Genomic DNA, 13,703 nt, shown 5'->3' on the forward strand with positions numbered 1-13,703 from the left:
CTTTTCCAACGGCTTTCGGACCAAGGTCTCGTCGTCAACTTACAAAAGTGCGAGTTTGGCAAAAGCAGCATCGAGTTTCTTGGGCGTTTCGTCGACCAATGCGGCATCAAACCCCTGTCCAGCAAAGTAGACGCTGTGAGGAACTTTCCTGTGCCAACAACCATCAAAGGTTGACAGGAGTTTTCAGGGATGGTCAATTTCTACCACAGGTTCGTGCCCAATATTGCCAATATTATGAAACCGCTCTATGGTGCTTTAGCGGGCAAACCTAAGCAACAGGTGTGGTCGGTCGACCTGTAGAGGGCTTTCGATAAGGTTAAAGACGCTCTCGCCAATGCTACGCTTTTGCATCATTCACAGTGGCAAGCTTGCATCGCACTCACGACCAATGCCTTTGCGAACGCTGTGGGTGCCGTTCTTGAACAATTTTCTGAAGGTCATTGGGCCCCTCTTGGTATCTTCAGCCGTCAGTTGAGAAAGCCGGAAACGAAGTACAGCGCCTTCGACCGCGAGTTTCTTGCGCTGCACCTGACCATTAGGCATTTCCGCTATTTTCTGGAAGGGCGCAAGTTTACTGCGTACACCGACCACAAACCGCTTACTTTCGCATTTAAGTAGACTGCCGACCCTTGGTCTGCTCGCCAGCAACGTCAACTTTCTTGTATTTCAGAGTTCACTACCGATGTCCGGCACATTAGCGGCAAGTCGAATACTGTCGCGGACGCACTTTCCAGGTATCTCTTGAGTGCCCTATACGGGTGCCTTTGTTCGACATAGATTGCGAGGCTCTGGCACGCGCGCAACAAACCGACGAAGTGCAGTCTTATCGCACAGCAATTACCCGGTTGCGTATGCAAGATGTTCCGGTTGGCAATTCAGGAACCACGCTACTGTGCGACACATCGCTTGGAAGACTTCGGTGCGTCGTTCCCTCGTCCTGGCAAAAGAATAAGGTGTTCGATGCCGTTCACGGATGGTCCCACCCGTCCATTCTCACCACGAAGAACCTTGTTGCCTCAAAATTTATTTGGCATAAGTTAAAGAAGCAAGTAGCGTTGTGGGCCAAGCAATGTGTAGCTTGCCAGCGCGCCAAGGTTCAGCAGCACGTTCGGGCTCCACTTGCCCAGTACAGCCCGCCGATATCGTTGGTCCTTTTCAACCTTGTCGAGGTCAAACGTATTTATTAACTGTGGTCGACCGCTTAACCCGAAGCGATACCGCTTTACTTTGCCACTACCGCGGCATGGCGCAAAGCCACTCGTGTCTCCGGTATAAGCGACCTCTTTCTGACCTACGATTCGAAAAGCATCCTCACTAAAACACTACTCCTCCCCCAGATCTCGTATTTAGCTAGAACATACCCTCTTCCTGAAAGACTGCGGAAAGCGGAAGACAGCATTGTCTTAGGCTTTGTTGGGGGTCACCACAATCCTACCCTTCCCATCCGAACCTTGGCGGCGTCGCGTGACCTTAGCGGGTATGGCATCGCCAACATACCACTTTACTCAAAACTATTCTTCCTCTTTCCTGACAAAAACTAATATAAACACAGAATTTTAGATACACCTAACCCCTGCTGTTTCTTTTATTGAGTTTAATATTGGTTTACCCCCCTAACCTACATTTATTGTTTGAATACACCCAAATTCAACCACTTCGCTTCTTGGTTATTTCAGTTCTCAGAGCAATCCTTCCGTCAATCTCTCAATTTTAAATATCGGTTACTGCGGTCCTGCAGGTGGTAGGCTACTTGTCAAAGCTGTAGATTTTTTTAACGGGCCCCACCGAGTGTACCCCTTTCTTTCTTTCTTTCTTCCGCTTTCTTCCCCTCCTCATTAAAATCGCAATACTCCATTTCTGTGCATGTTCACTTCCATTTAGCGTAACTCTCCCACTTTTATTTCGCGCTCTCTTCTTGTACATATTGAAAATACCTGCTCTACCCTTTTTCGCGCTAGTTTTAAATATATAAAAGAATCAACCGCTTTACTTTGCCATTTTAGAAGTTAGATGCAAAGTTCAGTCAAATTTAGAAGAACGGGAAACTTGCCGATGCAATTGATTCCGTCACTTGTGAATCCAGAACAGCAACCTAGTGGCGGAGAGTTCACACATACTGACGTTGTTGGAGACGGTAGGGTTGGAATTGCTGGTTCGGAAACTGTAAAAGCACGCGGTTTTAACATCATCGCATATTTATCATAAAACCACTAAAAGATACAAAACTCAGAAGCTAGTCGTGAATGAGTAATCGGACTTACGAGTTCTGGCTGTAATAACTTGAGTGGATGTGGAAATGAAGTTCCGAGCTGTAACTGTTATGTTGTACTCGGTATCAGGCTGTAAGTAAAGGAAACCCGTCTGCCTCGTTCCAGAATAGTAATGTCTTGTGTTGGTGGTTGAAGCATCTGCAGTGTTCGCGTTGCTGGCATTCCATCCAATAAACAGACTGTTGTGGGTTCGCCACAAAACCTTAGGATCGTGAATAACTGGTTGACCTGTGGACAAAAAACGTGACCAGTATGAAAAGAAATAATACTTTCTGTTTTCTCCTTTTTACAGAACAGCAGTACGGTATACTTACCACTTGTAAAACAGGTGTAACCGTTCATACCTTCAGCACAACGACCAGGGCAAGAACTATTGCAGTATCCTGAACATCGATGTAAACAGAAAAAAATAGATTTAATTAAGTTAGGTATACTTTTATATTTGTGGTTTGCGAAGCTAATGAGTGAACAAATTTATTCAGACTTCTTATTGATTAAAAAATATGTTCTGGTTACGATGCAATTAAACAAATGAATCACGTTTTGTTTTGGTCTCTATATTGATGTTATATGTTAGCGGTTAATATAATATTGTTGATAATGTAAAAACAATTGGATTGAACAGCTATTTCAACTAAAAGCACAAACCTTGGCAGTTGAAGCCGTCGCCTACAAACCAGTCTTTGCACTTACAAGTGTATCCCCCACTTGTGTTTATGCAATTAGCCTCAACGTGACATGCGTGAGTCCCAAGAGTGCATTCATCAACACCTAAAAACTTCACGTAGTTACCGACTGTGAAACACTGCTTTCCAAAAAAACGAGACAAATCTCACTCTTTGACCTAAAATTTTAACATTTTATACTTAGGCTACTGTAAGTTAGTATTCAAAATATTCTATAGGTAGCATAAATATTTGTACCCACCTTGACATTGGACGCAAGTTACAACAACCAACACGAACACCAGAGAGGACAACATCATGTTGGCAGAATAATTTGAGAAATGAACCCAGCTTGCGTGACAAAAGCCCTTTTCATCCACCAGCTACAAAGCACTTCACATTCACTGAGTGTGTTGAAACTTGACAAACAACCAGTCTGTTCAATCCAGAAAACATTAACGGAAATTCCCTCGTGATAATACCAAAAACGTTTTTCATGTGTAAATTGATCGAAGCCAAACAAACTGCGCGATGCGACACGGTATGTACATATGATAGCCTGTCAGACTGTCTTCGTTTGTAATAGATCCGGAATTGTCCGCCACTGCACGACCCAAACATTTTATACATTTACTTCATACCTGACATTTTATACATTTACTCTATTAGATAATAAAATAAATGAACTGTTACAGAAAACTTTGTTTACACGCTTTGCAGCCCAGGAATTGCAGCCTTGCTGGGTCAGCTTCTTATTCCTGACATCTCGATACGATAGCTGTGATCGCCAAGGACCTGCACAGAGGGGCGATCCTGTCATATATGCCATTGCATGAAACATTACTGTGTTGATATACAAAATGAATTATTGGTCTGAACTTATCAAAGCGTATATTTTTAAAATCTGGTGATATTGGAGGAATGTGAAACGGGGGGTTTACGCAAACTCGGTCACGCAGAAAGCGACCTTTAGAAACCATTTGTTTCTCATCAGATGCACTGATGACGATCTTCCCAGCTAAATTGCCTGACCACGACTTCCACATTGCGGTGATCAAGTATTTCGTGCTTGGTCGCTCCTTCCAACATTTCCTAATGTTCACAAAAAGGTTCAAATTATATAAATGTTCATGTATGTACATATTCTTCATTGCTTGTGTATTACTTTAGTTGGAATAAGTCGTCTTTTCATTTTTGCATTTATCTTTCTAATCTTCGAACAACTCTTAACATAGATAATTAAAGACGAAGACGAAATTTTAAATGAGGATTTACGTAAAGTCATTCACGTTTCATAATTTGTGGAAAACATAAACGGGTTCAAAATGTTTGTGGTAAAATGTTTGGCTCTCAAAGACGTTGTTTTTGAAAGCAATTTTCGTAAATTATTTGATTGAATGGATGCCCTTCAAATAAACTACCAAGCGAACAAAGCCAGAAGAATCACCTGAAATTTTCTCTATGACACAAAATAAATGTACAAATTACTCTTTTACAGTTTTAATGTCGCTTTACAGTGCGAATTAATTGTGAATTTGATGCGTAATGCGCTTCTGAAACAAATTAGTTAGTTTGTTTCAAGCGTTTTATTCAAGAATGTTGGATTATCATTGTGATTCCATGCAAATACTAGGAGGACATATTTTTATTGGAACTGCTTGTTATGGGGAGTAGTTCCAGTTTCATTATTTATCCCTGAAATCTTAGGAGATGTCACATGGAATAAAATATACAAAGGTGGTGATACAACAGTTCACTAATAGTGCAGCATAAACTTGCAAGCAATCTCATCCGTTAGTTGTTCTTCTTCTCTCGGTTTCGTAATCAGTCACGAGGAAGCACTTGATTGCAACTTTTGTTAGCTTAAATTATCCAAAATCAATTCCATTGACATAAATTACAGTCGTTAAATGTTTCGACACCAAAATGCGAAAAACATTTGCCACATTTTATGAAGGTCTTTTTTACTAACACGTATTTTTATTAACACTGAGAACCGTGTGTCTACGAATACGAAATGTAACTGGAAATTTTCTGCCAATCAGGTGACGAATGCAGACCCAGTTACCCATTACTGACGCTTACTTTGCAACACTCGTATATGGTTCTGTTTTGAAACTGTATTTTGAGTGCTGTTTATCAAGAAATAGCTTTTATCAAATGTTTGAAACAAAAATTATGCTTGTGACCCACCTTGTGAGAAAGGAATGTGACGACAATAAAAATGCAGCATTTATTGACGGATAATTGCTTCTCATGCAAGCTTCACATGTAAATTGAAGCATGTCATTTAAATTTGAATAATTTCAATTTCAATTCAGTTTATTTTCATCCTTATTCGGTACAATACAAAACTGCACAGAAACACAATAAATGGACCAGTTTGGATAAAGACGAGGGGACGCAAAAAACCGCAATTGGCTATCTGCAACCCCCCTGGGTTGTGTCGATTTTGCAGGACCACTACTGGATGTAGCAATGATGGGCAAACAAAACCGCACGCCAAAAGGCCTTAGGACAATTGTGAGTGAACAAGTGCATGATACACTGTTCGTAATGTGCACTTCCCAATGAGGTGCTTTAGCTTGTAAAGAATAGCAACACTTTTGCAATTTTTTTGCAGAATGAGTTGATTTGTGGGGCCCATAACAGTGTATCGTCAATATGTACCCAAGGTACTTCGTGGTCTTAACTTGCTTGAGTGTGGTGTCATTAATCTTAAATGCAAAGTTGTTTGTCTTTTTGCTGTTTGCGAAGAGCATGAATGTGTTTTTTTGCAGTTAAGTGTTAGTTTGTTGGAAATGAACAATGTATTAACCTTATCAAGTTCGATATTTGCAGCCTTTTCTAAATATCTTACATTTTTGCATGACATGATCAGACATGTGTCATCTGCGAATAATCTTGTGCAGAATGAGGAGGCGCAAGGCGAATCATTTACATAAATGGGAAACAGAAGGGGTCCTAGAGGAGATCCCTGGGGAACGCCGCATTCCACGTCACATACATTGGAGTGGAAATTGTAAATTTTAGTGTATTGTTGCCTGTCAGTAAGGTAGTTTTCAAAAAAGCTTTTAATTTTACCCTGAAATCCGTAAAACTCTAATTTTTGCAGAATGATTTTGTGGTTGACGGTATCAAATGCCTTTGATAAATCCAGGAAAATTGCACATGATTTTTCTTTGTGATCTGTGGAATTGGCTATATGCTTATAAATTTGTGCCACTGTCAAATCAGTGGAATGGCCAGGCCTGAATCTATTTCAAAATTTGGTCAGAAAGTAGTCGGTTACTCTTTCGTGTATAATTTTTTCAAAAATTTTGGCAAAAACTGGTATTAGCGATCTCGCGGTAGAATAAGTCGTCTTCCCATTTTTGTATTTATCTTTCCAATCTCAAGAACAACTCTCAACATAGATAATAAAGGACAAATACGAAATTGTAAATGAGGATTTACGCAAAGTCACTCAAGCATGAAGACCCCACGCTCCACTTTTACATAACCACCTGGTTCACAAGACAGTTCAAATAATTTGTGGAAAACATACAGCTAAGCGAAAGCAGCCACACAATGCAGCAGAGAAATACATATTACCGACTTGCAAGATTATTGTAAATGAGATGCTTGGTCCTGGTGCTGTTAAGGAAGTAGCTAAAGTCCCCCTCTCAGACAATACAATTGCAAGATGTATCGAAGACATGTCTGTGGACATCGAAAAACTTGTTTTGGAAACGGTACGTATTAGCTGAAAATTTTCATTACAAGTAGATGAGTCGACAGACATCAGTGGACATGCTAAACTCTTGGCAAACGTACGTTTTGTGGATGGAGATTCTATTGGAGAAGTTTTTTGTTTTGCAAGAGACTGCCTGAGAACACAACAGGGGAAGAAATATTTCGTGTTACTTCAGATTATTTTGAACATGGAGGACTTGAATGGCAAAACTGTAAAAGTATTTGTACAGATGGAGCAGCAGAAATGGTCGGGCGTCACAAAGGTTTTGTGCACCGAGAAGCCTTGGTTGCAAAAACTTTGGCAGCACATCTAGCTTCTGTGCTTGGCGCTGTTGTGAGGATAGTTAATTTTGTCAAAACAAGACCACTAAAAAGTCGCATATTTGCAGCTTTATGTGAAGAAATTGGAGCAGAATACACAAATTTACTGCTTCACACGGAAGTCAGGATATATTTTCAACTGATGAAAGCTTTGATGAGGCAAAACTGCTGGAATGCGATGATTGGTGTGCAAAGTTAGCATACATGGCTGACATATTCCAAGATTTAAATGAACTAAACACACGCATGCAAGGCTAAAATGAAAATCTCCTCACCAGCACAGACAAAATAAATGGATTTCGTTCAAAGGCGCAGCTTTGGCAACGACATGTGAAAAATACAGTCTTGTTATGTTCCCACTTACCCGAAAATGTTAAAGAAATGTGAACACTGCTGATCTATGCGAGAACATAGAAAAACACTTGAAAATTCTTGAGGAGAAATTATCTTTTGATTACCCTTCTGTTACCACCGAACGCTTTGACTGGGTCAGGGATCCTTACAGCTCAGCAACAGCTTTTGACAAAGTCATGACCGTACAGGAGCAAGAAGAATTTACAACTCAAGATCGCTCGTTGAGATTAAGATTTTCGATTTACCTTTGGATCGATTTTGGGTGATGGCTTCCAAGGAGTTTCCTGTTGTGGCAAACAATGCTATTTTGACTTTGCTTCCATTCTCAACAACTTATCTTTGTGAGATGAGATTTGCAAGCATGACTGCTATAAAAGTCAATAAACGAGAACGATTGAGAACTGTGGAAGAAAAGCTTTGCGTTTGTCTTTCTTTAATTCCTGCCCGAATATCAACTTTGTGCTCATCCAAACAGGCCCAGATATCGCACTGATATAAACTGGATTGAATGGATTATAGTTGTGTGGTTTGTTTTATTGCCTTAATGTTAAATTTCGTTTAGTATTCCGCAAGATTATTTTAATAAAACTGTGTTCCGTGGCTTAAAAAGGTTGAAAAATACTGAACTACAGTACACCAAATAGTCTAAAATGTATTTTGTTTACTTGAGCTTGCGTCACATGGGGCCATATTGGAAGTTGCATGGTTTGCTGAACTAAACGAGTAAAGAAAATATTTGTTTCAAAAAATGAGAAAAGCCCGTTTTCCGACAGCAGACTACGAAACAGAAATATGAAAACAAAGTTAGACATTATTTTGCAAATTCCATTAACTCTGTAAGGGTTATACCTCCCTCACCAGAAAACCGTTGAATCCGAATAAACAATTTATTATCAAGCTGTGGGAATAAATCCCAAGCGGGCGAATAGCTTGTAGAGTCTCAGTAATAATAGCAGTGTCTTGTCACCGAATCGAAGATCAAAGATAAAACGATGATTCCAAATAGAGAATGTAAAAAGCCCAATTAACAGCCGCACATGACAATTTATACTTGGACATTCGGAAGCTTATTGGTTGGTTCCGTCACGTGCCGGTATACATCACTTAGGGTAATATAATACAAGAACAAAGGTGTGGTGTGACATAAGCAAAGGAGAACATTTTATGTGGTAAACAGGATGTTGAATGAATCACTTTACTCGAGAATATTCGATGGATAAATCATTTGGGTCACATTATGAGGGTTTGTTTACACTTGGGTCGGAAGTTGCAAAATATTCAATGCATCTGGTAACGGGGCTTGCAAATGCTTGTTCGACACTACAAACGAAATCGATTATGCAATACTTGTGAAATGCTACACACAAAACATTACGCAATACAAATGTTGGTTTCTCTGGGTATGTTACAGACACCAAAATGCGAAAAACCTTTGCCATATTTTAAGCAGGTACAACTGTAAGTGCCCGAAATATAATTTGCAGACAGACACTAAAAAAGGTGACAAGGAAAGTAAAAACGTTGGAGTTGGAAGGAGAATCAGAAGTGGTCATCATTGGTGACTCGAAAGTGGAAGAACTCGGTGTGGTCAAAGTCGTAGCTGGAGTTGAAGAAATCGGTGTGGTCGAAGTCATAGTTGGAGTGGAAAACATTGTGGTGGTGCTGGCTAAGAGACATTCTATAAAGCAAAAGTATTTGAAACACTTGTTCTACTTTTTGATCGCTGAGTAACGCTTACCTGTGGAAAAAGTGAAATTAGTAGATGAGTTTGTTGAGAACGTGGGTTTGACCATGATGGTATAAACAGAGGTTGGGTTAAGATTAGCAAACGCTGCTTCTCTGTTGTGAAGTCTACTGTACTTTATAATTACACTTGTTCCTTCAATCAACGTCACGTCATAATAAAACACTACATAAGCTGGAACCAATCTTTCCCACTTGACGATGACAAAATGAGGTCCCACTGTTTCCGGTGTAATTGTGACATCAGTGTTTCCTGTGGTTAATTTTTTGGACAAGAATTTGTTTAAATCTCACTTTTCATCAAAAACTTACCATAACAATCGGTGCTGTCATAACAGTAACAACTGGTTCCATAATAATTTTTGTCGCAGGTACCGCGGATTCCACAAAATGAATAAGAAGTTGAATCACATTTTCCTACAAATTTTTTAGTGTTTAGTGGGACTTGATGATTTTTAGGTTATTGTAACTTACCCACACAAATGATTCCATTGCCTAAGTATCCCAACTTACAAGAACATGTGAAACTGCCCATTGTGTTCGTACATATCGCCTCATTGTGGCAGTTGTGCAAACCGTAAAAACATTCATCAATATCTGTGATAAAGGTATACTTATTTGACTAAATATTAATTAATGACAAATTTAATTATTATAACCTATACAAGCTCCTCCTGAAAGCGCAAAGCCAGCTCCACAACCATGAGCAGGATTTGGTGTGCTTGGCGACAAAGTTGGGTCAATAGGCATTTCAGGTTCTGCAATACAGTTGCCAAGATAAAAACTAAATTTAAAGTTTTTGTTTTGTGTTGAAAGGGAAAAAATGAGGTACTTTACCTGTTTGAGCTAAAATGCTCGCAGATGCAGTTCCAAGCTGGTTATAGACTACCGCAGTTAGATTATAAGTTGTTGATGGCTTCAGAAACGAAAACGCTGCTTTTCTTGGAATGTGTTGATAATAGGAAACTCCATCACCGGTATTGATAAGTTTCCAACAGAAGGTGGTTCAACTTATAAAAATAGATTAAACTCTAAAATGCATTTTAAACCTCCATGAAGCTTCTTATTTAGAGTTGTAACTTAGGTGCATTTTTATATCTAATTTATGTAAAATGTATATGTTTGCCATCCGTTGATGGAGGGTCTGAGAAATTGCTCCGATCCGTAGTGCTGAAAAGGTTGGAGACCTCTGGTTTGTACCACAAAAAAAAGTGTCAAATTCAAAGGCAATTATTGCACCACTTTCGAAAAGCCGTTATAGTGTAAGTCGCTTCGCGGGCAAACTTTTTGGTAAGTAAAGTCAGTCTATCGTTACACACTTACCAAAGGTGTCAGACTGAAGGGAGTATGTATCACATCCTTCTCTTGAATAACATTCTGTTCCTCCACAATGCTCTATGAATATTTACATAATGAAATCTTACGAAATTTTAAATTAATGCGAATTGCCTAAAACTAGAAACACAATTATTCCATTATTGAATGAAGAACTTTATTAAAGATTTGGGAAGTTTCATCCTAAACTTATGCCACCCCATTAGCAGTAATTTTTGTAACCGAAAGTTACGGTTTTGATTCAGAAGAGAAAGCACTTACGAGTGCAGACCTTTCCATTCCCAATATAACAATTGTTGCAAATGCAATTGTAACTTCCAGGTGTGTTCGTGCATACCGCGTTCGAATCACATGGATCACTTTGGCACTCATTAATATCTGATGAAAAAACATATTTGGTTTGACAAACGGGTTGTCTTTACACATAAACTTGGCTTGTAGTTGTAAATTTTTTTCATAAACATGTAATACCCACATATCGTTTGTGGACAGCTGCTCATGGAAAAAATAGATTACACAGGCAAATTCAAACTAAAGTTTTCTGCACAGCACTAAATTGAATGTGTTATCTACACAAAAAGTTAAGTATACTTCGCCATTTTATCTTGACGCGAAAAATATTTTTATCTCACATGTCGAAACTAACAGAAGTCAGATGCAAAATTCGGTCCAATTTACAAGAACGGGGAACTTGCCGGTGCAATTGATTCCGTCACTTGTGAATCCAGAACAGCATCTTAGTGGCGGAGAGTTCACACATCCCGACGTTGTTGGAGATGGAAGGGTTGAAATTGTTGGTTCGCAAACTGTAAAAGCATGCGACTATAACTCATTCCACATTTATCAAAAAACAAGTAAATAATACCAAAATCGGAAGTTGGTCGTGAATGAGTAATCGAACTTACGAGTTCTGACTGTAAAAACTTGAGTGGATGTGGAAATGAAGTTCCGAGCTGTAACTGTTATGTAGAACTCGGTATCAGGCTGTAAGTAAAGGAAACCCATCTGCCTCGTTCCAGAATAGTAATATTTTGTCCCGGTGGTTGAAGCATCTGCTGTGTTTGCGTTGCTTGCATTCCATCCAATAAACAGACTGTTGTGGGTTCGCCACAAAACCTTGACATTGTGAATAACTGGTTTTCCTGCAGATAAAAAAACGTGACCAGTATGAAAAGAAATATTAATTTATGTTTTTACCAAGTAAATTTTTACAAAACAGCAGCACGTTATACTTACCACTTGTAAAACAGGTGTAACCGTTCAAACCTTCAGCACAACGAGCAGGGCAAGAATTATTGCAGTATCCTGAACATTGATGTAAGAAGAAAAATTAGAATTAGTAAAGTTAGGTGAACTAAAGTTAAACCTTGGCAGTCGAAACCGTCGCCTACAAACCAGTCTTTGCACTTACAAGTGTATCCCCCACTTGTGTTTATGCAATTTGCCTCAACGTGACATGCATGAGTTCCAAGAGCGCATTCATCAATACCTAAAAACATCACGTAGTTACCGACTATGAAATACTGTTTTACAAAAACAAATTGTAACATATTATACTTATTGTTAGTTAGTACTCAAAATATTCTAAATGTAACATAAATATTTGTACCCACCTTGACATTGGATGCATGTTACAACAACCAACACGAACACCAGATAGGACAACATCATGTTTGCAGAATATTCAGACACTGAACCCAGCTTGCTTGTCAAAACCCCTTTTTTCCACCAACGATGAAGTTTTTCTTCAAAACTTGACAGGGAAATTAGGATATCCTCTCGCAATATAACCAAAAACGATTGATCGATGCTAAACAAACTGTGCGGTGCGACATGGTGTACGATCGACAGCCTGTCAGACTGTCTTCCTTTGCAATAGATCAGAAATTGTCCGTCACTGTACGACCCACACATTTTATACATTTACATGTTACCTGACGCAATGAGTGGTTGATCATTTCCATCAGAAATGAAAATAAACAAACTGTTAAAGAAAACATTGCGTTTACAGGCTTTGAAGCCCGGGCATTGCAGCCTTGCTGTATCAGCCTCTTATTCCTGACATCTCGATACGATAGCTGTGATCGCCAAGTAAGGACCTGCGCAGTGGGGCGATCCAGCCAATGTGGGTTAACGTAAACTCAGTCATGCAGAATACGACCCCAGTTTCGAAACCATCTGGTTCGCAACGACTTTTTGCTGTGAGTGTTTTTTGTCATTAGATTTCATCAGTGCAGCTTGGTGACTGGTGACGATCTTTCCAGCTAAATTGCCAGGCGACGACTTCCACATTGTGGTGATCAAGTATTTCGTGCTTGGTCGCTCCTTCCAACATTTCTTAATGTTCGCAAAAATGCTCAATTTATATAAATGTACATGCATGTACATATTCTTTCATAGCTTTTGTAGTGTAAGGGTTGGAATAAGTCGTCTTCCCATTTTTGTATTTATCATTCCAATCTCAAGAACAACTCTTAACATAGATAATAAAGGACAAATACGAAATTGTAAATGAGGATTTACGCAAAGTCACTCAAGCATGAAGACCCCACGCTCCACTTTTACATAACCACCTGGTTCACAAGACAGTTCAAATAATTTGTGGAAAACATACAGCTAAGTCAAGCAGCCACATACTGCAGCAGAGAAATACATATTACCGGCTTGCAAGATTATTGTAAATGAGATGCTTGGTCCTGGTGCAGTTAAGGAAGTAGCTAAAGTCCCCCTCTCAGACAATACAATTGCAAGATGTATCGAAGACATGTCTGTGGACATCGAAAAACTTGTTTTGGAAACTGTACGTATTAGCTGAAAATTTTCATTACAAGAAGATGAGTCGAAGGACATCAGTGGACATGCTCAACTCTTGGAAAACGTACGTTTTGTGGATGGAGATTCTATTAGAGACTTTTTGTTTTGCAAGAGACTGCCTGAGAACACAACAGGGAAAGAAATATTTCGTGTTACTTCAGATTATTTTGAACATGGAGGACTTGAATGGCAAAACTGTAAAAGTATTTGCACAGATTGAGCAGCAGCCATGGTCGGGCGTCACAAAGGTTTTGTTAGCAGAGTTAAGGAGAAAAAAACAGCTGTCGTATGTACACACTGCTTTTTGCACCGAGAAGCCTTGGTTGCAAAGACTTTGGCAGCAGATCTAGCTTCTGTGCTTGGCGCTGTTGGGAGGATAGTTAATTTTGTCAAAACAAGACCACTAAAAAGTCGCATATTTGCAGCTTTATGTGAAGAAATTAGAGCAGAATACACAACTTTACTG

General features: G+C 39.3%; 1 protein-coding gene across 1 annotated transcript; it reads right to left on the reverse strand.

The window, feature by feature from the left end:
• Positions 1 to 2,006: 2,006 nt before the first annotated feature.
• On the reverse strand, positions 2,007 to 3,255 carry LOC145911986 (uncharacterized). Its single transcript, XM_082999416.1, has 5 exons — positions 3,198 to 3,255; positions 2,919 to 3,065; positions 2,540 to 2,653; positions 2,262 to 2,498; positions 2,007 to 2,161 (listed from the first exon to the last, which is right to left on the reverse strand). Exons 1-5 carry the CDS (start codon positions 3,253 to 3,255, stop codon positions 2,007 to 2,009), a joined length of 711 nt encoding a protein of 236 aa, XP_082855542.1.
• Between the last annotated feature and the right edge of the window lie 10,448 nt (positions 3,256 to 13,703).

The sequence above is a fragment of the Ascidia mentula genome, chromosome 8 (genome assembly GCF_947561715.1).
Source record: "Ascidia mentula chromosome 8, kaAscMent1.1, whole genome shotgun sequence".
Lineage (NCBI taxonomy): Eukaryota > Metazoa > Chordata > Ascidiacea > Phlebobranchia > Ascidiidae > Ascidia > Ascidia mentula.

What these genes read in the sequence shown, in the direction of transcription:
- LOC145911986 (XM_082999416.1), bottom strand. Translation starts at nt 3,255, where the DNA reads ATGATGTTGTCCTCTCTGGTGTTCGTGTTGGTTGTTGTAACTTGCGTC. An exon ending in AACTTGCGTCCAATGTCAAG is followed by an intron (nt 3,066 to 3,197) that starts GTGGGTACAAAT and finishes AGTGTTTCACAG; the next exon opens with TCGGTAACTACGTGAAGTTT. An exon ending in CGACGGCTTCAACTGCCAAG is followed by an intron (nt 2,654 to 2,918) that starts GTTTGTGCTTTT and finishes ATCGATGTTCAG; the next exon opens with GATACTGCAATAGTTCTTGC.